Source organism: Centruroides vittatus, unplaced genomic scaffold (assembly GCF_030686945.1).
Source record: "Centruroides vittatus isolate TY-2023 unplaced genomic scaffold, ASM3068694v2 contig_2818, whole genome shotgun sequence".
NCBI lineage: Eukaryota > Metazoa > Arthropoda > Arachnida > Scorpiones > Buthidae > Centruroides > Centruroides vittatus.
In genome coordinates this window covers 482,346-509,959 of record NW_027121792.1, presented here as the reverse complement: position 1 = coordinate 509,959, position 27,614 = coordinate 482,346, and the positions used below count along the sequence as shown (strand labels likewise).

The 27,614-nt window shown below is 28.0% G+C and overlaps 1 protein-coding gene across 2 annotated transcripts in view; it reads left to right on the top strand.

Annotated features, from left to right (window-relative positions):
- The window catches only part of LOC136972136 (nucleolin-like), an 82,343-nt gene that overhangs the window by 28,806 nt on the left and 25,923 nt on the right, over positions 1-27,614 (top strand). The window contains exons 5-7 of one of the 2 annotated variants that reach the window (XM_067266687.1): positions 3,101-3,233; positions 9,425-9,688; positions 16,952-17,094. In XM_067266687.1, the coding sequence (XP_067122788.1) occupies positions 3,101-3,233; positions 9,425-9,688; positions 16,952-17,094 (540 nt within the window). The remainder of the gene's footprint in view (positions 1-3,100; positions 3,234-9,424; positions 9,689-16,951; positions 17,095-27,614) is intronic. The other variant, XM_067266688.1, reaches the window with a different exon arrangement.

Here is a 27,614-nt window from a genome sequence, read left to right as displayed (position 1 = left end):
AATTAATTAATTTATTTATTTTGAAGCTTATATACAGTACGTGTGCGATAAATAGTTTCTGTATCAACCTACCTTATTTCCACTTTATTTTTAGAAAAATAATATCCAAGTAATTTTTGCACAGAAAATATTCAAAAACAATAAACACATTAATTAATGCAAAAATCAGTTTTACAGGCAACCTTTCTTTTTCGATTCCACGACTGTCATTGGACAATCACGGAATGTAATGAAATCGTATTATGAGAAAAAATAATAAAATCATTTTATTATTAATTAATAATTTTTCTTGTTGTACTTAAGAAAATATTAAATATTAAGAAAATACAGTATTTTTAAAGTTAAATAAGATTAAACTAACGAAAACCAAAGTGATGGAGAGATACGACATGCTTGTATATCGATGACGTAATACACATAACTGAGGAGAAAACGAAAAGAACCAAGTTGAATTAAATCAGAAAAAAGTGTGCGCATTATAATCAAGACAATGCAAATATTGTATTAATCTTTAAAATATTAGTATTAAATGTTTTATAAAATCATGACGATTCCTGTTAATCGAGTTATCCGATAAGAATAAAATACAATACCAATATAGCTCTATCGTTGAAAAAATTCGCTTATTTTTGCCCACTTCGAGTTTTGCTTAGTGGAAATGGCTAAAAAGTGCGCAAAATACGTACGGAAATGCAGTATTACAGCACCACCTGTCTAAAAGACCACTTTTTGAAGGAACCATGGGTGGTCACCATAGACAGGTTTACTGTATATATGTGTTACTGTGAAAGACGGATATCTGACAAATGCCTAGATTCTCTGGTGAATGTCAGCATTCACACAGTCGTTTTGTGTATGTACGAAATATTTGTTAAATATCATTATTTCTCACTTACACATGCAAATGTCGACATTCAGCATGGTGAATGTTGAATAAAAATATTTTTACAACCGCATTTAGTCATGGAACACTTTTTTTTGCAATCACAGCATGTTCTTGCCTTCTGCTTCTCAAATTAGTTGCAGCTGCTTCTCTCAGGGACAAATCCAACCTAACCTAACATTGCACGCACCGACAAACCTTGCATAAGACTGACAAACAGCAGTGTTCGAGAGTATAACAAATAGATGCGGCTTCTCGTTCCGACCTCCGCCAAAGCTTATCTGTGGTTATCGATATACACAGGCGATTGTTCGAATGTATAATAATATAGCCAAATATTTGGTCATTCACTGATGTATTTTGTGTGTTGACATTACAAAATATCAACATTCTCTAATTTTGGTATTTTATGGTAACACATATATTTATGACAGTCTTTAATCATAAAATAAAATTAAGTATACTTACTTTAATATCAATATGAAAAATGGGGAGGAGAGACAGTTAATGTGAGTGATATTAACTAACTTTCTGAATGTATGGAAATGGCTGTTAAATTAATAAATAAAAAATAATAATAGGAGGTAGCGGTGAACAGGAGGGGACATAGTCAGTAGGGATAATTGTGTGAAAAAAATAGAGCTCAGATTAAAATGTATTGTTTTATTTTGAAACTTTTTAAAAACTGTTTGATGTGCTCATGTTCTGAAAAATTTGAATGTTAAAATAGTTCAATATTCAAATGTTTCATTTGGTAATGGATTTTGCAAGTGTAGAACCCTGATGATAGAGCACAGTTCTTTCTGAAAGTGCTTGGTTTTTAATCAATATTTTGTATACAAGTTTTCCAAACAGTTTTGGTTTGCAATTTGAAAAAGTAAAATTAAATAGCACTTAAACAAATAATATACAACTTGTGGTAAAAAATACAGAATTGCTTTGTTTATGAGGATATTTCTTCAGTGATATAAGTATGTAGTAAAGAAATAAAGCAAGCAACTAATACAAAATAATTTTATAATAATATTCAAACATTTAATTACATTAAATATGATTTAGACAGTCAAGGTAACATTGTATAAATTGAGTATACAATTTTTTAAATATCATATATAAGAAAAAATTATGGAATCATTTACTTAAATAATTTAATTAATACTTTGTTGCTCCACCTTGAGCTTTTATGACTGTTTTAATTCTTTTAGGCATGGATGAACAGCTTGCTATAATGTAATTCCATGTTTTTTGCCACAGGTTGTAATATATGCACAATATAGTTTTTACATTGATATCTACTTTTTAAGTCAATGTAAATGATTGCTGGATTACATCAGACTATAATAAGGCTACTATTTAATAATTTAATATCAAGTAATTTGGCTTAGAGGTAGTGTCTAACACCTATCTGTTGATAAATTTGATAATTATAATTAAGTTAATAATTAATTTAGAAAGTTCTGGAAGAAAAGAATCAGTATGGTGCAGGATTAAAATCTGCAACTCCCACTTACCTTAACTACATTCAACCGGCTATTGCTTTACCCTGGCATGGGGTATATATACAAATGTGTAAACATCTGTGTGATAGCTGACTGAATGGCATGGAGGGCCTATTAAAAGTTGAACAGAGGTTCTGGCAGCATAACTGACAATGCATCTGCATGGTAAGTAGGTTCAAGTCCCACTCTGGGCTGATTCTTTTCTTTCAGAACTTCTTAAATTAAATATTAATATAATTATGATTATTAAATTTAACAAGAGATGGTGCCTAACCTGTAGGCCAAGTTACTTGATATTTAATTATTAAATAGTAGTCTTATTATGGCTCAATGCAATCCTGCAGTTGTTTGGCATTAATCTAAAAATTGGGTTAATAAATGTTTATATTTGTACTTTTTAACTCTATTCAATCAAGAGTTTCCATTTGTAAGTATAGCACTATTAGCTATAAGAATACATTTATATTTTAAATTCTCTTTTTGTCAAGGTTTACATACAATTTTGTTTAACAAATTCTTTAGTTTGTAACTTTTGTGGAAAAAAAATTGTATACTCTAAAATTTTCATTTTATCTGTTTTCGGCCATTTCCTATTATTTATAATATTTATAATACATATAAAAGTCTTTGTATTGTGAATTGTAATAGCATTTAATATAGTTATATGAAAGAATAACAATGTTCAATGAACAAACTACATTAAAATTTTTTTCTGTAGAAGAGAGAGATGAACGATCACTATTTCTGAATAATTTACCAAAGGAGATTACTGTGGAAGGAATAAAAAAGTTATCTCCAGACATTTTAGATGTTCGCATTCCTTTAGAGCATGGAAAGTACATGGTAACACAGTAAGTACTTTTATTAGAATATTATGCGTTAAATTGCATTAACAATATACAGTTGAATTTGGTTATAACAAGCTTTATGGGACTGGTAAGATTTTCTTGTTATAACCATTACTCTTTATATCCGTAAAGAACAGTGATGTAACTAGGGGAGAATGGGTGACTGCTTCAGGTGCTAGGGGATGCCCTGTGGGTGGAAAAATTTGTAGCTATGCCACTGATAATTTGTGAAATTTCTCTGTTAATTTTTAATTCTAAATAAGTTGACTCAAAAAAATAAAAAAATGTAATTACATTATACTGTGTTTTTATTAATAGTTATGTAAACTACAATATATAACTGATATTAAACAATTTGTTTTTTTTTTATAATAAAGATAATACTAATAATACAATACTAATACTAATTAATATATGCCCAATTTTAGTTAGTCTTTTATCTACAAAAATTAAAATTTATGTTTGCTTTATTTTTTTCATGATGATGATACTGTTGAAGATGATAAAGAAAACTTTCTACATACTTTGACGTTTTTAGCATCATGTTCTAACTCACAAATAATTTCTACTTCCTGATAAACTGAGACATTTTCTTTTCTTCATAGACATCTTTCTCATAGGAAGGTTTGTTTCTAACTAGAATGTATGGTAATTTTACTATCACAGTGATGATTAGGTAAATTGCAGAGTGGGAACAAAAGCTAGTCAGGAAAGAGGAGAATGGTTTCCAAAAAGAAAGTTATGTGATAAATAGGCTTTTAATCCACGAAGGTCATAAAGCTAATTATTCAGTGGTCATAAAGCTAATATTAATTCAGTGGTCATAAAACTAAGTAACACTTTCGGTTTTATTTATTCGAAAAATTTGGTATTGTATTTACTGCTACTTGAACAATTAGGAATGTTAGGAATAGCTACTGAAAATTTGCTTGGTATATTTTTGAAGTACCCTTATTATAACTGAGAAAATGTATGGAAATATGTGTAAATTAAAATTGTTATGGCATTTTGTTTGTTATAACCATTAACTTGTTATAACTTTGTTCTTTATAACTAATTTTGACTGTATATCAATGCATGTGTACTTTATTGAATTGATATGCTTTACTGTAGTATAGTGAATGTACTAACTTTTGCTTTTATAATAAAATTTTATCTTAAATTACTTTGAAAGGTATCAAAATAACACTAGAGACTAATTTAAAATGAAACCTATGCAACAAGCACTTGAAATTTAAGGTTTTAAAATTAAGAATTTTACATATAAAATTAAACATTTAATAAAAATATAAATTTAATTAAAATAGCTTATGTTAAAAATAATATATCTTAAAATTTTGTTTTAAATTTTTATGATGATTCTAACAGTTACCTTTTCTGAAAACATTTTATTTTTAAAAAACTTGCATTGTCAATTACTTTTATGTATTATTACTATAATGCATGATATGTGGCAAAATCAATAAACATATAAAAGTCTATTACTCATAGTGAAGTAACCTATGCATAGAAGTGCAAGTGTTTAAAACTATAATTTAGAACATTTCTATGCATAGGTTATTTCACTATGGGTAATAGACATTTTTATATGTTTATTGATTTTGCCGTGTATCATGCAGTATTTTATTTTTAATTGTTTAAAATGTATATTGAAAACGTTTTGAGTTAACTTAAATAGATAAAAACAGTATATTAAGTTTGTAAATAATAAAAGTTATTATTTTTGTTAAAGTAAATTACAAGTAATGTTAAATAAATTTATAAGTCTGTGCATATCAGCTATAATTTATATAAAACTGATATATCCGTAGAGTGAGTTTTTCACGTTTACTTTCCCAGCTGTTATATAACAGGGGAAGTTGGCAATTGGTTAAAAAATGACCTCACAAGGTTTTTACATTTTTGAACTAAGGACCTTGAAATATTGAGAAATGTAAAAAAGTTCGGAGCAGGTAAGGATGACAAATTGATTCACATCTATATCCCCTCCTATAACGAATTATGGAGGATAATAGGGCAATTTTGAGATGATATATGTTGGATGTTGTAGGACTATGCAGGGAACACAACACAGTTAAGTTTATCTTACAGGTCTTATGATTAGTGTCCAAAATTTTTAACTATTACTGAAAACATCTAATCAAATTGGGAAATTACATCGTTGTGTAACTCATATTTAAATTTATCCTCTTGAGATCCACTACTAAAAAAAATTTTTTTTTTATTGAAGTTTTGTTATATTATTGACCTTTGGGTGTCACTTGTTAGTAAATTATCATTTTTTTCAATTTTTTTGTATTCGGTCATTAAAAAATGGTATGTGTCATATATGACACAATGGATCTCTACCTGTACAAAATGCAAACTGTTCTGTTCATGTAAAAATGGTTTATTTGACTGTTTTTATACAATAATTGACATTTTATATTTACATATGACATGCTTTGAAGCACTTTTTATTTGTCACAAGGCACAGATGGATTTTGCATTTGATACAGTACACTGTAGCTCATACACTTTTATATCAGTGCATTTGGCTGCAGTGATTTTTGCCATTTGCAATGATTTCTGGCATGTGTTTTGCTCCACTTTTGCATTGTATTTTTCTGGGATGTAAAGTTGGAGTATTTTTTTATTATTTTCCTTTTCTTCGTCATCTTCACTATTCATTTTTTTTATTTTCTGTACTATCTGAATGTAATAGCCATTTTGACACTTTTACTTTAATTTCAAATATTGAAGTGGGTTATTCTTCTTCTTTTTTATTGCTCTGCTATCTCTTCTGTAGACTATCCAAAAATTGTTTTCATTTCATCAGCAGTAAAGTTCAAAAGTTTTTCCAGGTGAATCAGTGATATTTGATTTGTGCATGTCATCATCAAGCACTGACATCAAAGAGATTCTTCAGGAATATAATTCAAGAAATATTCTTCAGACTCACACTCCTTACCCTTTCAGGGTTCTTCCTGAAATGCAGGAGCTGGTAGCAAGGGCTTAAATCTATTTGTATGGTGCCATGGTGGAGTCTGTTACTGCACTGATGTCAAGAAATCTTCCTCTATTTACATAGCTGAAGCATCATTTTCATCATCGTCAAATGTATCATCTAATGACTTACATTCTTCAAGACAATTTGGTTGATAAATGTTCTGACTGGTTTAAATGTTTGGTCACTGTCTTCATCACTGGACCTGCCTTCCAGTCCACACAAATTTCTATCAATATCAAGTGTCTTATCATGTTCCTTCCTTATTTCATCGGTTGACACTGGAAAATTTATAATAAATGTCAATGATTTAGTTTTAATATATGATTTATCATATTAATAATTTATAAATTCTTAACAAACAAAATCCTGCAGACCAGATAAATAACTATACAAAAACAAATCACAGAAATTAATTTATTAATAAAAATAAATAATTATTTTTATTAATAAATTAATTTAATAAAAAATGAAAATAAATAATAGAATACATATTGCTGACTAAATGACAAAATAACTATAAAAGTAAATAACTTGCCAATATGAAAACAGTTCATAGGCTGTAATGTGATTATTGTAACATTAAGAACCAACGTGTCATATACGACACATTCAAAAGTTAGCTCATCTCATGAAATACTGTTATTAATATAGTTTTTAAAAAATACTCATGTAATCTTAGAAGTCTCCTGAACAAAATCACGTCTAAATTGTAAAATTATAATCAATAGTAATAGAGAAAAATGAATACTTACATGAAACAGTCATACTTGTGATCACTTCCAAAAACATGTGCTCAGACAATCACTCATATTTTCCTTTCTTTCTATCACAGTGGGATGCATGTAGTCTAATAAGCTTCACTAAACTCTACTGATGAAATTAATAACTAATATAATTGTTTAGAAAGCAAAAAACAAGAGCTGCTTCTCATTCTTTAAAAGGAAAATTGTGTGTCATATACGACACACGGCATCCCAAGAGGTTATATTGTTGGGCTGCAATCTATAAAAATTGTAGAGCTATAAATTCCCACTGTTGTCTGTTCGTCTTTCCTTAATCTCGAGAACAGAAATAGGTAGATGAAAGATGAGACCAGAGATGGAAACCATATGGGCAGGAAGCCTTGGTTAACTATATATGAACTTCAGGTATAGACCAGAAGTCATGTGATTTCAATGCAAAAATTTTTCCATGAAAGGTGTTAGATGACCAGCATAACTCTATGGTTAGAGGAAAAGTATGATGTACAGGGGCAAGCCAATACTAATTTGAGGTGGTAAATATGATTAAAAATTGCAGCTAGGCATTATGACAATCTCACAATAAATATTTACCCATTTATATTTAAATAAATGATATGATCTGATTTAGATAATGATCGTTCAAACACTAATAATATATTGATGATTGATAGTAATTATAATAAACATTTGATTGTTTAAGTAACTTATGTCTAACCAATAAAAGATGATTATAAGAATTTTATTTTAAATAATTATTCACAATTATAGCACCTATGAATTTTCACCTTTAATATGTTTTTTTTCTTTTATTCTTTCTATATAAATCACTCAAATTGAGGGAAAGTTTATTTTTACATTTTTGATCAAGTTATCCTAGAAATAACTACAACTTGCCATCCTGGATTTTCTATTTTTCTTTCCCTTGTCTTTCAGTGATTTGATTGCCTTGGCGCAGCTTGGCCTATATGGCCCTTGTGCCATAAAACACCAACTAACCAATCAACCAACCAACCTTTCAGTGATTTGATAAAATTACATAATAGAATAAGTTGTAACTCCCAAAGCTGGAAATGTTTATATTAAATGACATACGTTTCCTATTTTTTCCAGCAATGATTAAACAAATAGAACAAACAAATGTTTTCAGCCACTTACTTTTAGAGGTCTGCCTCAGGTTTATTAAACAAATCAAAAATTGCCATTGTTGGTAATATATTTGATTTTTTGATTTGTGTAATAAATCTGATGCAAGCCCCTAAAAGTGGCCGAAAACATTTGTTCATTCTAATATAACTTCCTCACGCACATCGGGGTGTGTATAATAGATAAATAAAACTTACTTACTCAAGCTTCTAACCACTAAATTTGTTCATTCTATTAAATTATTTCTGGGAAAAGGTGTGTTGTTATTTACTGACATAGTAAAAGCTGATTGATTAGATAAATTATTGCTGAAATATTTCACTTCTCAAAAGTAATTTGTGAAGTAAATACAATTGTAAGATTACATACTGCTAGTTCATATTCATTTTATATCAGTTTGTGTGCTAGTGTGAATCTTAGTATGAATCTGAAACTTGAAATTTAATTAGAATATTGATAATTGTATCACAAGAAAATTAAATTTGGGCACTGTATTGAGTGTGTGAACAGTAGAACTGTAGTGCCCAGGTCAGGATGTCTGACATCACTTGTATTTTGTTGAAGATATACAGAAACCTGCACATGAAAAGTTGCATATGGGGAACTTGGAATAAGCAAATGAAGGAGGAAGTTGAGAGACAAGGGAACCACAAAGTGATTCACTTTACTACTGAGTTTAACCTAAAACAATAAAGATGTATTTAATCTTAAGTAACTAACATCAACAACATTTAAAAATATATCTAACATATTTATCAGAAAAATGTTTGACATATGTCTATCCATTATCTGATGTTATCTACTCTGAGAGAGAGTTTACAATTGGTTTGTATGAGGTGTAAATACCTTCTTAAGAATGTCCCAAGGTTCCTTTATTGGAGAGGTGGTCCTTAATGGTTCTAAGTTAATTCATTTAATTGCAAATCATTAATCAGTTAATCACAAAGTCCTTGTCCAAAGTTAACACATGACCGACTAGATGATGATCGAGAGAAGAGGAATCTTCTTCAATCTCTGTAATTTCATCTACAAGTTAAATCAGTGTAATAAGTCTTATTAATAGTCACAATATAATCTATCAAATATTTATTTTTAAAATTTATAAAAAAAAATAATACTTTCTAAACTTTCAATGTAGGAACTTTGAAATCATTGTGAGAGTCATGGATTTGCCATCACTGTGTTAAATAATTTTATCTTAAGCACATTTGTTTAAAAATTTTATTTTCAATTTCATAATTTTTATTTATTGGAAGGATTTTATCAGTTCTTTATTTAATAAATATTTTTCATTACAAATAGATATTTTTGTATATCAGGTATGCTTTTATTGAATTCAAAGATGAAGCTACAGCTGAAAAAAATTTCAAACTGCTATCTGGAAAAGAAATTGATGATCATGTTCTTTTTATTGATTTTTGCGGAAAGAAAAGCACAACCAAGAAAAACGATTCAAAGCCAAAACAAGTTAATAAAAAGAAATTATTTATACCTGACATTCCAGCAGGTATAACAGTGGATGATTTTAAGAAATACATGTCAGAAGCTACACAGCTATCAACAATAATTAGAGGATCAAAAAGGTATTTATTAACTGTCTATTTAGGTATTTATATTTTATTTAAATAGATAATTAAAATTAATTTTTATTTCTATTATATTAAACATTAAAACTGTGTTTGAATAAAGCTAATTGAGTTGAAATTTATCAAAGAATGTTGTTTGTCTCCATGTAATGTTCCAAAAAGTGGTGTGTTATGAGAATTAATGTGTTCCATTTTTATGTATGATAAATGAAGATTATTTTGTTGCAGGAATGATAAATTTTTATAAAACATTGTTAATTCAGAATTTCATAAGCAAAACAAATTTCATCATATACTCGCCAACGAGTCTTATTAGAAATGAATTACATATTTTATTATATACATTCATCTATTATATAATTTTTTATAATAGAATATAATATTGATTAATAGTATGTAATTGATGCAAATAAGTTAAAATGCATTTATGAAAAGCAGGTTTAAATCTGTGTTTATCATTTTCTTTTCTTTTCAATAATTGAATAAGAAGACAGTTTTTACTTATTAGTGATGAAATCACTTCTAAACATACAGGGAAAAAATGAAAATATCTGTAAAAAATTTATTTTTAACTTCTTTATTATGTTTTTTACATTTAAATAAACACTTAATATCCATAACTATAAATAATCATAAATTGCAATAGGTATTTCACAGAAAGCCAAATGTTCATTTATATAGCAGCAGAAGTTAACATGCTTCATACTGAAATATGATCATGCATGTCAAAATTACAACACATTAGGAAGAAGATAGTTTTATATATTTAGAAATAAAATTACTTTTTATTGGCTGTTTCTGATTTTATGCATGCTTGAATTGTATTACTTATCTTCCCATCTTAAAATTTCACACATTTTATGATGCTTTGAGTATATGATTAAATGTTTTATTTTAACCACTATATAAACTTGGATATTTAACTTGCTTTGTTTATACTGTATATTTTGTTTTTATTAAATTTTAAAAATGTGTGTGTTGTGAATTATACTTATCAAAATTAAACTAATTACAAAGCATAAAAATGTATACAAAGAATAAAAATTATATATAAACTGAAGATTTTCTAACAAAAGTAAAAAATGCAGATATTTTTCTAAATCTCTTCTAAGAAGATATAAAAATTAATTGAAACCTTTTATGCCACATAGAGACAAACTTTGTCTCTGTGTGGCATAATAATGTAATCAATCATTAAAAAAATTATACTCATTGTGTATTTAAATTTTTTACTCAAAATGATAAAAAAAAAGGTTTATTAGATTCTTATTCAAGAGAAATTTACATTTAAAAATGCTGTAATGAGTGATAGTGTACTTTGGATGGCTGTTATATATTACATAAAACTTATGATATGTAAATCACAATAAAAAATTTGAGAAAATTCCTCTAGATTTTTTTATCCTGAATAATTTTTCTTTGTTTTTGATTATCTTGTATACCTTTTTAATATACTTTAGGCATATAATAAATCATTTGATGCATTGTTATTTTTATAATTTATATCTTTGGATTCAAATCATAATGAGTCATAAAACTTAATATTTTCTTTGATTTCTTACGTATTAGTTATCTACATATTTTTCAAACAAACAACTAACAACTTTTAGCATCATTGCTATTTGATGGCTTAATATTGGCAATAAATTCAAATTATTTTGTATCTATTAATTTATAAATTGTATAATTAATGTTTTGCTTAGTCTAATATTAATTTGTATCTGTTTAAATCAACATAGTGCACTTAGATATCCTAATAGAGAAGATGCAAAAGATCAGAAATTGTCTGATTTAAAGCTTTTATATTTTATTTAATTGGGCTGCAATTTGAAAAAAATTGTAGACTTATAAATTTCCACTGTTGTCAGCTTATCCATCTGTCTTTCCTTAATCTCAAGAACAGAATTAGATAGATGAAATCTGAGACTAGATATGGAAATCTTAGGGGCAGAAGGCCCCAGATGACTATGTATGAACTTCCAGTTTGTGCTGGAAGTCACATTACTTCAAGTCAAAACTTCTGAAAGCAGTTAATGGATTTGAATGTTTTGTAGATAAATGTCATTTGTAATTTATTAGGAACCACAGAAGTATTAGAAAGTTTTTGATTACAAACAACACAAATTAGCATAGAGCATCCTCCTTATCGATGCAAGAAAATCCTAGCGTCAAATATTAATTATCGTATTTTCATTTGGTAATTTTTTCCTTATTGGCCGAAGATGCTTCTTCATTATTGTTGTCAATATCAGTTTCTTTGCTTTCCAAATCTTTACTAATTAAAAGCTATTCATTTTATTATCTGCTTAAAACTTTTGATTTTAAATTTTAATCAACTACAGTTAGTTATAAAACATTTTGATAATGTGGAAATTATACTTACCAAGACAAAAAAACTCACAATTTTACAAATATACTATGAAAATAAAAAGACTATTTGAATGAATGAGTAAAGAGCTAGTGATGTAATTTTATTAAGTTATTAATTATCTTATTTTAAATAATTTATTGAAATTCATTTAAGACTGAAATGAAAAATAAATGAAATAGAAAAATGCTAACATAAATAACGTAGATGCAAGACATTTTATGTTAACATTTTTTTAGTATTACTTGAATTACTTTAAGTACTATAAAAATAAAATGCTGAAGGAATTAATTGACGATAAAATCTTATTGTTGGATTAGGGTTAAACGTAATTTTGCTTAAAATGTTCAAATTATTAAATTTTTTTATGTTTAACTATATAATTATTGCAAATTATCATCATTATTATGTAATTATTCATATGATTCATTTAAATAGCATTATACCCGATCTGTAAAAATAGGAAATTTGATAGACTTTAACATAGTTATGTATTGAGCTGGTAGAGATTTTAGTCAAATTAAGACTTATATAAATTCACAATGTTAATTTGATGGCTCTTTGTTAATTCATCTGTATGAATTTTTGTTATTGTTTTCAAAGTCTATAATGCTATTTAATTATTACATATGAATAATTATGAATAATATTTTGATTTATTTCCAAAAAGATAACATTTGTTTATAAAAGAATATTGATAAAAATTTATGAATATTGGAAAAAAGAATTGTATAATTTGTGGCATTATTTCTCTTCATGATATAAAACCATTATTTTTCATGTAGAATTGTTATGTGATAGAATATAATTGTTTGTAAAAAGATTTAGTTTAATTGTTTTCTAGATAAAAGAAAATTATTTAAAATATGAATTCATTTTCAGATCTTTATGAAATTAAAACTATTATATTTTGAACAAAATAATTGTCATGATATTTATAAGGAAGATTATTGTTGAAACTGTAATGGAATACTAACTGATTTAAAATTTCAAAAACAAAAATTTAATTTAACTCTTTCTTGTCCATTTGCTACGCCCCTCTGTTTACGTTTTACAAAATAAACGGCTGAGGGCAATATAGGTCAGTCAAGGTCACTCAGGCGATATTATTTTAAACATTCACCAAAAATCAAATTATTATTATTATATTTGTAGATGTATTTGTTTATAATAGATGCCAGAGATGGAGTTGTTACTAAAGTATTATTATTATATTCATATGAAAAAAATCACATGCATTTATTAATATCTTTAGTTTTAAATACGATATTTTTCAATACATTTTATTAGAAAAATTTATAACACAAAAAATTATATATATATCAGAACTGTCATTTAAACTTAATAATTTGTAACTTTTTGTCAACTTAACGTTGTCTAGTTACCTAGTTTTTTGCTTGCACTGAGCCAGAAAGATGTAGAATATTGTTTTGTACAATTCGATATAACATTTATGCATGTACTGTATGTTTATTTGTTGTGAAATTATCACGCATTATATCAAACATTTGTTTGAAATCAAAACTTTATTCTGCTATCAACTAATATAATGAACTAATATACTTTATTCACTTCATATTGAACGAGATTATATATTTTTGTAATAAAGATATGATTACCAGTAGCAATACATGTAACATTTGCTGATATTTTCGATAAAAATAAAAAAATATATAAAATATCAGAACTGAAGATCACAACTTGAATATTTATAACACCTTGACGTATTATAGCTGAATGAACTTATTATAGTAATATTATTGCATGAATATGCTAAAAATGGAATGAAAAATTAAGAAAAAAAAAAGCATTAATTAAAATTTTTTAAACCACCTGGGCAAAAATGTGTGAAACAGACAATAAACAAGACGCTGCTGTCAAGCGCTGACATCTGTTATCGATAAATTTTATAAAAATCGATTTATAACAGGGTATTGATGAATTGGTACCCTGGACTATTTGCTTAACAATTAGGGGTACAACAGATCGGTACCCCGGTCAAGAAAGAGTTAAAATTAATAAAGAAATTTACATCACACAATTATAGTTTAGATATAATTATTTTCACAAATTTGAAACAAACATCACAATAGATTAATTAATTTTAAAAAATTATTTCAGGTATCCCATATTAATTTATTAAAATATTTCAATGCTAAAACTAAATAGCAAAACAAACAGAATTTTATTTCATTAGTTTTATTTTTAAAATATTACACATCATCTTTCTGTGTCTGTAAAATAGATTGATTTGACAATGAGAGATTCTGATCTCAGACATGGGGGCACAGAATATTTTCAAGATCCAAAATTTCCCCAGAACATATCAGGGCTGTGGAGTCAGTTAACTAGCCACGGCTTTGACTTATAGAATTTTAGAAAGTCCAACTTTGACTCTTGTCTATAAATAAGAATTTAAAATTTACTTTGATTATATTAATCCAGAATGGCATTTCATCACTACCAAGTGAATCATCAGGCATTCCTATTGAAACTGAAAATACTTTTTTTTTTTTTACATAGCTTCTCATTATACCACCATTATCATCTTCAACCATGCATTGACACCCAATGTTTTACATCTGTGGGTATAATTCAAAAATATTAGATTTAACTCAAGTTTTCTTACCCATTTTGTATGCATCTTTTGAAATAAAGATTTAGACTAACACAAAATGAATTCAAATGTAAATTTCTGAAAAGAAAATCAACAGTAATTATAAATAGTGATATGTAACGAAAGATCGTGAAATAGGGGAATCGTCATAAAATAAGAGCTTGCATTACAGGAGAGACTTATAATGTAAGATAGGAGACTAACACATCTATTAAGAATATAATATAAACTACATAATAAAAAACCAGAGTTGGAGTCAGTCTATTTTTACTGATTTACGATTCCTCTAACAGCAAATTAGTTTCCAATTCCACAGCCCTGGAACATAGAAAAATTTCTCTGAAAATTATTGTACACTAGCATACAAAATAAAACAACAATTTATGAATCAACTAATAATGATTACTATGTAGTTTGGAAAATTCAAATTCAAATCATATAAATAATTAAGTAGGCCTATAGTATAATTTTCCACGCAACACTAAACTGAAATTAATGTAAATATTTTTTTAGATTAAAAGAACATTTTAAGTTAAGCACTTGTCTTCATCACAGGGTAGCATGTACAATTATAAATTTGATTAATAGAAATAAAATTGAAACCATCACTGATTGATGAATGACCCATGGAATTATGTCCAAAAAATCAAAATTTATTTGATGATGATGACAGTTGTGCAGTTTTTTCTGAAAAATTATTTAAATACACTGGCTTTTTTGCAAAAGGATTTTTTTAGAGTTATTGACTGATTTTCATTATACTTTAAAAGTACTGTACAACATATTTTTATAATGTTTTAAAATATCATCTGATGTGTGCGTTAATATTTTTAATTTTGTAATAACTCTATGAAAAAATGTGAAAAATAAAGGAAAATAATGTTATACAATGATGATAAAACTTTATTTAGCTATTTAATCAATATAATTCAAATAGTTTTTAAAAAATAAAATCATAATTATTTTTATATATAAAATGATTATTGGAACAATGATTTCTATGTTGATATGAAATATTCTTGACTAATGTCATTCATAAGTTCCATGAATGCTTGAACTTTTCAACAGAATTTCACTTATTTGAGCTTGAGTTTTCTGTTTGAACTATTGAGATTATAACTAAAATTTGTTAGTAGTATTAGACTTACTACTTTCATAATATTCCTTTATGTAACTTCTTACATAATAATTTATTACTACTTTCATGTTATAAATTACTTACCATTTTATTCTCTCTTAAAATGCTTTGTTACTGCATCTTTAACTGATTACAGCTTATTATTTAGTTTAAAAATTGCTTTATGATGTAAGGAAGTCTATTTGAAATGTGTTGGAAATTGTGTTTTCTAATTCTTGCTTAGTCATCAGTTGAGATGGCTTTTGTAACTCTTAAATTTTCATTTATTTTTCATATAAAATTAGGATTTTATTGTTATAAGTTTGATTTTAATTTTGTTCTGATTTAAATTATATTTACTGCAGTATTGTAGATTTTGAATTTGGTATATACAAATCTTTTTAAGTTTTAGTAGATGTTATTAGGAACTTGTTCTAGAAATTTACTAATTGGGTAGTAACTTTTATTTTTGAATTTGATTTATTCAGCATTGTAATTCTTATATACAATGTTAAAAATTAATTCACGTATTATTTGGAAAATCAAGATGGAAGATTAAGAAAGTATTTTTAGTTTAAAACAAAAAGTTGTAAGCTGTGCTTTGATCATCAGAGATATAATGATTTATATATGTACTAATTATATGAACATTTATTATAATAATTTTGATTGCTTGATTGCCTTATTTGCTAGAAAAATTATATTAAAAAAAAGTGGAATATTATTCTCTGGTCGAGATTGATTTCAACTATTGTCTTACACTACAAATTCGGGCAGATATTTAATTTATTACTGAAGATGATTATATTTTAAGATATATAAGCTATTGTTTCTGTGAAAGAGACTAAATGGAAAAATGGGTCTTATGTAATTGACAAAATAACTTCAGTTGATGATGATAAAAATATAAGTTAAGATGATAACAGGTGTGTATTAACTACAATAAATATTTATTTGGAATGATATATTGTTATTGATGTGATATTGGCCTAGTGAGACCAAAAATGATAATTTTACAGGTGAAGTGAGATAAGACTTGTTAACAAATATTGCTGTGAATGTGTGAAATACTGTGATTTTTATTTCTATACTTTTTTCCAACAAGCTTATTTAATACTTTGATTAAAAATTGAACAATACAATTTATTTCTATTTTAGAATATTATTTGCCACATTCGATACTGAAGAAGCTGCAGAGAAAGCCTTTCAAGAAAATGAGAATTTAGAAATAAATGGGAAAAAACTTACCGTATTATATGCAGCTACAAGAAAGCAATTACCAAGGATAAGAAATCATTATGGTTAGTGAATTAAAAAGAAAAAAAACTTATTTCAAAATATGAATTTTAAGTTTCATTTCTAAATCATGACTAATTGGCTAAATTTTCCCTTAAAGCATAAGGGATTGAATAAGATTTGCTCATAAATAATATGCTTAATTTATATTTAAAATTTCTAACAATTATGATACAAATTTTAAATGGAATTATTATATTAATTATATATGTAAAATTATCAAGAAGCATTATGTGGTCCATATATAAAATACAGAAACAATATAATCAACTTTCATAAATACCCTGTTCAGCAAAAGAAAATTTGCCTTATGTAGTTGTTATCAATATTAGTTCATCATGATGAATGGCAACAGTTATATGATATGATATATGAATTCGAATGAAATGAATGATTTATATAGTTATGGCAACTTTGAATCAACAACTTGAAGTGTGTGAGGAAAACATTGTAGTGTGAAGAAAGAGCTGTATTTTGGAGTGTTTGATTAGAGTGGAATAATTATTTTAAGTAAATGTTTCCTTAAATAATTGAATTTAAATTAATTTATTTTTGTGTATTATATCAGTTGCTGATGTTTATCAATTATACAGAATTGCAGTTTGTCAGGATATAGACTTATTAAAATGTAAGTATATTAATACTGTCAAATACATGAAAATAGAATTTTACGTAAGATTGAAAATAATTGGCATCATTTTCTGACTTCAATAAAAAAATTTTTTCTTATTAAGTAATAATAAATGTTAACATTAACATTTATTATTATTTACTAAGCGTATTAAAATACATACAATATAACTAAAATCCACAATTATTATTAAATGTAAAATAGACCAAATTCATTGGTTAATTAACATAAGTATAGTCTGAACATTATCTAGTTTTTAGACTTGTTTCAAATTTAAAATCTTTGATAAGACTTTATAGACACAAAGTAAGTACAAAATAAACCCCAAAGAAATAATTGTGAGATTTTAATTTTTAGTTTTTGTAGAAAACAAGGAACAGCATTTCAAAACATTTCATAATAATTCTAGATCAAACCGATATTCAAAAATATAGCTTTACGACCTGACCAACCTGCTGGTCACATAATTTTGTTGGTTTTCTTTACATATTTAATACTTAAATAGCGGTCTCTTCAAAGAAAGCTTTCCCAGACAGCTGTTTGGCAGGTTACCCCTATATCGTGTTGTCTTATCCCATGTAACAACAAAGCTACAAAAATTTTAGAATATTATGCCATTTAATTTAAGACAAAATTATCCAGTTAACATAAAATTTATAAAAGCAGAAAATATAATAATTCAAAAAATTTTATTTTTGTTTAAAAGATTTCCATCAAACATTTTTAATCTAATGTTTTCAGAGCATTTCTTGTTGAGTGTGTTCAAATTTTTTAAGGGCCAAACAGCCCATATTTAGGTTTCAGAGATCAGTTTTTACCTTCATATTGATCAATTCATAATTAGTAACTGTACCAGTAATTGACATTATATGTCTGTTTTAGGTTTGATAAGTTGAGAAGCCTGTAAATATATAGTTTTCTTTATACATAAAGTAATATTGAAAGGTGGGCTTTTTACTTTATTAATATCTAGTTTCAAAATTATTAGAAAACAATATTTTTTGTTATTGACAAGACTATCGTCTTGTCTATAAAATCATACTGTCTTTCGATGTTACCATCTTAGAGGTATGAAGGAGTACATGTCAAGAGTTGATATTTGGCACAGAGTATTAGGTGCCCAAATGATTTGCTAATAAATAAAATCCAGACTTGTTGGTAGTCAGGGGACCGAAAACCAAGTCAAAATAAAATACAAAATGGCGACCCTTTTCTACAAACAGGCAAAATAGGCACCTCACCCCATCGAAGTCAGGTGGGGAGAGTACCACCCACAGTCATTCTAGGAAGTGAACTCTGATCTTAGGACTGAACATGTATTTTCTTTGTTAAGTAAAATTTGTAATCTAATTTTGTAAATTTGGAAGTGCTTCAAATATGATGTTAAAACAGGGTTACATGTTGTTACAAGTGGGTTTTTTAAACATTATCTAGCATAGTAAAATTGTTGGACCGATAAAAATTTAATGTGTAGGGCAGAGGGCGCCACTGCGTGATCTTTGCCCTCTGACATCACTTTGCTCCTGAACTCCAACGAGGAGAGACATCTTTTTACTTCATTTAGTTAACCTTTTGATTTGACAGCTGTGCTGATCTTGGATTTATATTATATCTTGACACTATTGTAAATATCGCGTAGCCGATACAAATTAAGTAAATTACCAGTTTCTCAGTTAATTTTTACCGGCAGAACATGTGGTTGAGGTCAACAGACAAGGTAGAATGCAACCCAGTAGTGTTTGTGCAAAATAAAAAAAATAACTTTGGACGATACAATAGCTATGATTATTTTTTTCAAAAACGAAATTTTCGTTAGGCATCGACAAAAATTCAACCCGGGTCGACACACAACGGAAAGAAATTTCTACATTGGATAGGTTAATTTTACCGAAAATGCATCATGGACGACCTCATGGTCGTGGCCGGCGAAATTTGAACGATCGCGCTCAAAACCAGTGATACCAAAGATTGGAGAATGAGAACGAGATTCGCCTTGAGCGTCAAAGTGATTGCATTTAGTAGTGAGTCTCCGAGACATAGTCTTGTCCCAAATATGGTTTTGCTGTTTTACTTGTTAATTGTATATAAAATTTCAGTAATTGCCATTTAAAATTAAAATATAGATACCATATAAAAATCTAGTTCCGTAAAACACACACTTTTTAATATTTAGTCACATTTCCCCTAGCCTTAATAACAGCCAAAATACATCAGGACATGGACTCTACAAGCTGTTCTAAATAAAGTACATCAACTTTAAGCCATTTTGTTTGCAGTCACACACAATTCCTTGACATTCCTGAACCATTGATTTATGAATTTTGCTTGTCTCTCAAGGAGTTCGACAAATTTTCTATTGTATTTAAATTTTTGTGACCTATCTGGACAACAGATGTGTCCAATTGTTTTATGTTCATTGTGCCACTCCAATACTGTATGGATTCTGTGAATGTGATGATTGTGTGAGATAAGCAGAGGGTAGGGGAAAACCTCGCTGACCACTTACGCTGCACGGGTTGGTAAAACCCGACCTCGTTGTCGTTGGATGGCTAGGAGGGCAAAAAGTGAGTGGGAAGGTGCGTCAGTAAGTCGACAGGCATCCTTACTTTGACAGGAGACAGGTTTGACAAATAATAATAAAGGTTTATTAACTAACAGAAGCGAACATACAATAAAATACACATAAAATAAAGGTATACAGATAATTACTGCTAAAATGTGGATAAAATATCTCTATCGCTAATCGCGATCTAACCAATAAATTAGTCATGTGCCTAACCTTGAGTGGGAGAGAGTTTACAAAGTCGATATACCTTGATAGGTGGTCCGATGACCGTATGCAACGACCTTCTGGACTATGGAAGCTGGAATCAGTCTTATGTCCGGGACTGGAGACTGGATTCAGACCTTCCTGGATGATCGCGCTCTTTCCAGAGTCGATCAGGTTTTTATCCCATCATTGTTGGCATTGAGCCAGTCTATTATTTAATGTTCGATGACTAATTTGCTGACTCGTGATGACTGTGACTTTTGTTTTCTCTTTCTGATCAGATCGGATGTGTAATCAACATCTGATCGATTTCCCATCGAACCCGCGGGTCATGAACCCCCTTTTAACTCTCGAATTCACGCCCTCAAAACCTGCGGGCTCACAATTGTTATCTTTGAACAACATGGCACAACACATTGATGCCATGTATATCACTGAGATGCTCTGCAAATGGAAAGACCTGATTATTTAGAATGCCCAGATAGCCAAAATGTTTGGATGAGATGTACATTTTTTAGAATGTTACATTTTTCAGTAGGTAAGGTAGTCATCAATGGCAGATGTGACATTTTTATTGTCTTTTGTCTCTATTATGTATAATTTAAATAAAATGTAAAATATAATTAAAAAGTAATTTGTTATGTTTATAGTATTATTAATTACAAATAGAATCTTTTCCTAAAAGATTTTTTTGTCTATCCTACCGCACAAATCAAATTTGATCAAAGTATTCTGAACTGTAATATTTTACCAACTAACTGATATATCAAAATCTAAAAAATCTCTTCAGTTTTCCTTTGAAATAATTCTTACATTATAATTTAATTTTCTAACAGTAATTCTCTAATGGTATAGCTGAACAGTTTTTGTTTAAATAGCTTACTTAAAAATTTTTAATTTTTAAATGGCAGTGACTGGTACAGTTATGTACTATTGAGATAACATTCACTGATTATCTGTTAAAGAAAATAAGCTAAAAGCATTATTTACAGGACTAGATTTAGGCATTTTGAGGCTCTAAGTCAGCGTTTCTCAAAGTGGGCGATAACGCCCCCTTGTGGGCGGTGAGTAAATCTAGGGGGTGCTGGAGCAGGGTACTGAACGGTGACCAAAGGCAAAAGTTGGAGTCACTGACAGCTGTTCCCTTTCCTCTGTTAAACGGGTAAGAGGAAACATTGCGTTTAATGGTTTCCAGATGTTGAGAACAATGTATGGTAAGGGCACAAAGTGTGAGATTCATAGAAAAATTTTCCTAAGAATGTTTCCAATCCGTTCTCACACAACAGAAAATGGGTTAGGGGGCGTTGGGTATAACTTTATGGCACAAAGGGGGCTGTGGATCAAAAAAGTTTGAGAACCACTGCTCTAAGTTGAACTCTGTGAGGTCTCTTATGAACCCTTTACAATTTTAGAAGATAATCATGTAAAAAAGAGAATTAACATAAACACATTGATTTTAATAATGAATGTTTTATTGTTAAACAATATTTGCAACATTTTATAAAATAAAGTGAAATTTAAAAACAAACACTAAAAATTTCATTTTCATCATTTTTTGATTACAAAAAAAGGCTACTAAAAACTAAGAAAAGCTACCTTTAAAAATCAAATGAATTTTATATTAAAAAGAAGAAATCACTAGTAATGTAATATAAACAATACAATATTGGTTATTTATATAATTAAATACTACACAAAATAAAAAGTAAAATTTATTTTGTTGGTTTGTAAAAAAAAAATTATTACAAAATTTGCCTTTAATTTTCTTTTTTGTGGAAATTTTTGACCTCCTTTGAAACTTGAGGTCCTAAGTTACAGTTTACATAGCTAACTTGTAAATCCAGCCCTGATTATCATCAAAATGTGTGTGTGTGTGTGGTCTGTATGTATGTGTGTATATATAGTATCTAGAGTCTCAACTCCAAAAACTAGCTATACTTAATGAAAAAACTCAATCAGACACCAACACTAGTGAGGGTCATTCAAAAAGATATGAGCCGGAGGCCTAGGAACAGAAACCCTTACCTGTATGTCAGAAGTATTGGCCCTGGCTGTTGAGGCACTTGTCCCACTGACACACAAGGCGGTAAATGGCTGTCTGGTAAAAGTCCCGGGGCTGCGTTGTCAACCAGTTCCAAACGTACTGCTGGACGTCATCATCCGGCTTGTACCATCACTTGGCGGTCCTGGGTAATGACTCCATCAACCAGCTGGACAATGTCATCGGTAATGCGGTGTGATGTTCCTGATCGTGCATTATTGGCTAAAGACACCTGCCCTTCCCTGAAGTGCTTGTACCACGCCCTGACCTTTGCAAGGGACATGCAGTGTTTATCGTACACTTGTGACATTCTTCAATGAATGTCCGTTCCCCCTACTCCTTCCGCTGTCAGAAAACGAACAACACCTTTTTGCTCTTCTTTTGACACCTCCATTTCACTGTTTCACTGTTTACAACACGACTGACCGTGGTGAATGATTGATGCGTGCTTCTGCTAGCTTTGTAGTCACATGGTATGCACCTGTGACCCTCTAGTGGTGAACTGTGATCTTCTCTGCTGTTGTCAGAATCACACATTCTTACACACGCAATGATATTACAATTCTGTCATCGGTTTTCACATTCCAGCGTCCAGCTCGTTTCTTTTTGAATGATCTTCATAGCTTAAAATGACCTTTCTTATTAGTAAACTTGAAGTTCTAATCTAGTGTTTATATCTGAGTGAGTTTTTATTTTGTTAAGTATCTATACACCATAGGTGTGTGCGCACTTGTGCACATACATATATGCACACACACTCATTTAAAACAAGCTTCTGGCTATTAAGACACTATTAATAAACTATTCAGTTTTTATTTGTCTACAAGGATAATGGAAATTTTTGCTTTTTCATTAATCTGTTTTTCTTGTTCCATTATGTTCAGTGTCATGGATAAGACACATACAAGAGAAATGGTTGTTCAAAAGTAATGCCTCAGATGATACTTCCATTTGCAGCATATATGTTATATACCATATGATGAAGTGCTGTCAAAGGAACATGTAATTTATAATTAAATCGTTGTACCAGAAAATATGGACTTTGAACCTTGGATATGAGCTGTTTTGCAGTTAAAAATTTGCATTGCTAAATCAAGAAATGCACTGATAATGTTAAAGATTTAAGACTTTGAAGGAAGTCAATTTTTTTTATTCATTTAAATTTGTTGTTTGAAGTATAGATTTTTAACTTATTCAAACTTTCAAAAATAAACATTATCTGTTTGCTTAGAACATATATAGATATATAATGATGTCAATTATTTTCATATTAATTTTATTTTTATGTATCACTGCTGTTGTTGTGCTTATATTTTAATAAGTATTGGCAATTATTAACATTGAAATAGTATGAAATAAGTCTTTAAACACTTTATCTAAGTACAAAGTTTAGATTCTAGTTTTATTACTTGGAACTAAAAACTGTAATTTGATTGTTCTGAATATTGTTTTATTAACTGGTGATAAAAAGTTTGAAGTTAATTTTTTAGTTAATGTTCAGTTGGGTTTGTATAATCATTTAATATTTTGACGAATAAAGACAAAACTGTAATAAAATTTTATATAATTGATAAATAAATATTAGTCCAAGAGAAAATTTTAGTTTTGAATTTTAAAAAATAGTCTATAGGATCCCCAACAATTCAAAATACAGGAAAAAACTTTTAATCTGATATAAATTATAATTTATGAAAGACATTTGAAGTTGCAGCTGTCAGATGATGGACTTCAAATACCAACGTTTAGGAATTTAATATAATATTCTGCCATTGACAGCTTAATCTAACTGACTAATGAATTTGAACTGTATATGCTTTTTTATGATATATTTATATAAATAATCCAAATTCATTGGTAGTTGTCATGTTTGGTTGATTTAGCTTAGTATATTGGTCTGATTTTCAAAGGATTGACCATTGAAATTTGTCATCTGACAGTTGTCATTTTGAAAATTTGACAATAATTTAGTCCAAGGAATTTGGTTTCATAACAGATATCTGAATTTGTGTGTTTGTTCTGGGAACCAATTATTATATATTTGTAATTCTTGTCATTTATTTACTATAATATGATGAAAATAAAACAATATTTGCAATGATATGAGAATAAATTTATAAGTTTTTCATTTATTGAAAATTTATAAATATTACAAATGTTTTTGAATGATATAAATTAGTAAATGGAATTCATTAATATTTCAGTTGACTATTGAATTGAAACCATGACAAAATATAATTTTCATTTTAGAAATATTTATAAGAACATTTGCAATATTTAAGATTTATGCAATTAATAAGGTATTTAGATTGATGTGATATAAATAATATACACTAATAGTGTGAAAACACAAGTTCATATTCATTATAGCTTAGAATGGAATTGTTTCATGTGTTGTGTTGATCGTATTTTAATTATGCAAATGTAGCATGAAAATTAATAATGAATTTAAATTTGAAAGTAAATTCAGCATAAATTTTATTTAATAACAAACATTAATTTTAATAAGGTTTTTAAATTTGTTGTTGAGAGTAAATTGGAAAAAAAATTTAATGTGTATGTTATTTTGATAAAGTAATTGATTATTGGAATTTTTAAATTTAGACATAATTTAAATTTTTACTAAAAAATAAAAATAAAAATGGAAATATTTTTGGACTTTATAAATATGAAAATTTTCATCTTGTAATTACTAACTATATCACTTTTTTGTGTTGTGTTTCTATTCTTTCGTTGAACAGGGTATAAATTAATAGACAACTAAAAGTCTTTAATATGTTTAATAATGTTTAATAATCATTTGTTTAATATTCTAATAAATAAAAATTGCAGACAAACAATTTGTATATTTCTTAAACATTAATAATTAATTTTCTGAAGTTTGATATAAATTCTAAGGTCATATGTAATGTATAATAATACTGTATGATTGTTACTATTATTATACAGTGAGATTGTACTGTACTCTGCAGTAGGCCATATCCATGTAGCTTATGGTTTCATTATTTTGTTCTGAAAACTCAAACTGTTTCTTTGCCTACTGCAGAGCAATGTTAAAATTGCACTGTACAGTAGACCCCCTCATAACACGGTAGATACGTTTCGTGTTATATGAATTCCGTGTTGTACGAGTCACTTAAATACATGAGCCAATCACAGCCCGGCACTTATGCAGTTTAGGGGCTACAGCTGTTTGAAAGGTTTTCTTCCATAAAATTAATCAATTCTATACTGATTTGACTCATCATTTCCAAATCATGTATAATTTTTTGGGAATAATCCATATAAACTATGCTATAAACAAAAAATTGTAGGATTACTTACCGAATGTGCACCGTTTGACGATACCATTGCTTAAGCTTGTTTTCGTCACAGAGCGGCTCATCAAATGGCGGGCACGTGTTTCCTGATCAGCGAATTTTTCACAGAAAAATAACTTAACTTTGGAGACATCATTAATAAAAATATAAGTTTTATGGCCGTTGAATAATAAATGATTTTTAGTAGGTCCAGTGCTTGTTTAAACTCAACGGTTTGTACAATATCAGCTATTGGTCCAGATTTGACTAATCCTGTTGTGACACGAGTCGGCGATGACGTTTTACCGCGTTATACGAGTCTCTTTTAGGAACTTATATAACGTGAACTTATATTCAATTACGTGAAGTTATATAACAGATTAAGGCATTCCCTCTAGCTCCATGTCTCAGTACTTTATAGCACATGCGCTTCGTCACCATGCTCATATGTTTAAATTTCTTTACGTTCAGTTCCATCGTTGGTCTTGTTCCAAAGCTTTAATGCCGTTAGTTCATTTCAAAAAAATTTTTTTGGTTCGAAAAAAGATTTTAACTGTTATTACCTGCCTGACAAAGACGGAAATAGTTTCGTTGAAAGCGCTAGTATTTATAGCGATATTTGTACATAGTTTAATGCCCATATGTAAAATGTTCTCGTCTCTTGCTTAGTCTCTTTTAGCGTGTTATACGAACACAATTGCAATGTTTTCGCCATGTTATACGAATTCGTGTTATATGAACCTGTGCTATAGGGGGGGTCTACTGTATGTTTATTCTGTGTATGAGAACCTTTTGTAATTGATGATGATGAAAAGAAAAATTCCATTCTTATATGAAATATATGCAATTGCATATAAAAATGAAATGAATGAAGAAAAACTTCTCATTCTTTAAGAGAATATTTTTATAATAAAAACATTATTTTGCTTGGACAATTTATTTACATTTGTTAGTGAAAAGTTTAAACATTGACAAGTTTTCTTATACAGATTGAGTGCCTGTAATTAAATATTTAATATTAAACTTTTTATTAGGGTAGATGTACCAGTTTTGGCCAGTGTACCAGTTCTGGCCAGAAAACAAATTTAACTTAAAAATATAATCACCACATATTCAAATCTGTCCAATGAAACAAACTTTTATTGTTAACTGTTCACACAGTTAACAATAAAAGTTTGTTTCATTTGTGATTATATTTTTAAATTAAATTTGTTTTCTGGCCAGAACTGGTACATCTACCCTATATTCATTGATATTAACTTAGATTTACTGTTAAATTAACTAATAATATAGAAAATATTTAATAAAATTAAATTGAAACTTGCACAAAATGCATAATTTTTCTGAATAATTTTATTTATTTAAATATGATTTTGATATGTGAAGTAGTTTCATTTATATTACATTCTAATTAAAAAATATTTTTAACCTGCTTATAAAACTATTATAGAACTGCTTTTTATTGCTGAAATTAACAATAAATACAATGGTCTGAAAAATTATTTTATATTGTGAAAAAATGTATTCATATTTTTTAAAATTAGAATGAATTGTATCTATAAAAGCATCAATTCTTTCAACGTAATTAGAAATACATTTTTCAATTTTTTAGAGATATATAAAATTCAAAAACATTTTTAAGTAATATCATTAATGAGTATTATAAAAGCATCATTTAAAAAATTTAAATGAAACTATAACAGTTTCAATTAGGAACACAACTGGTAGATGTTATAATATTAATCAAAAAAAAAATTTTAATGTTTTACATTTTAAACTTGGCCATT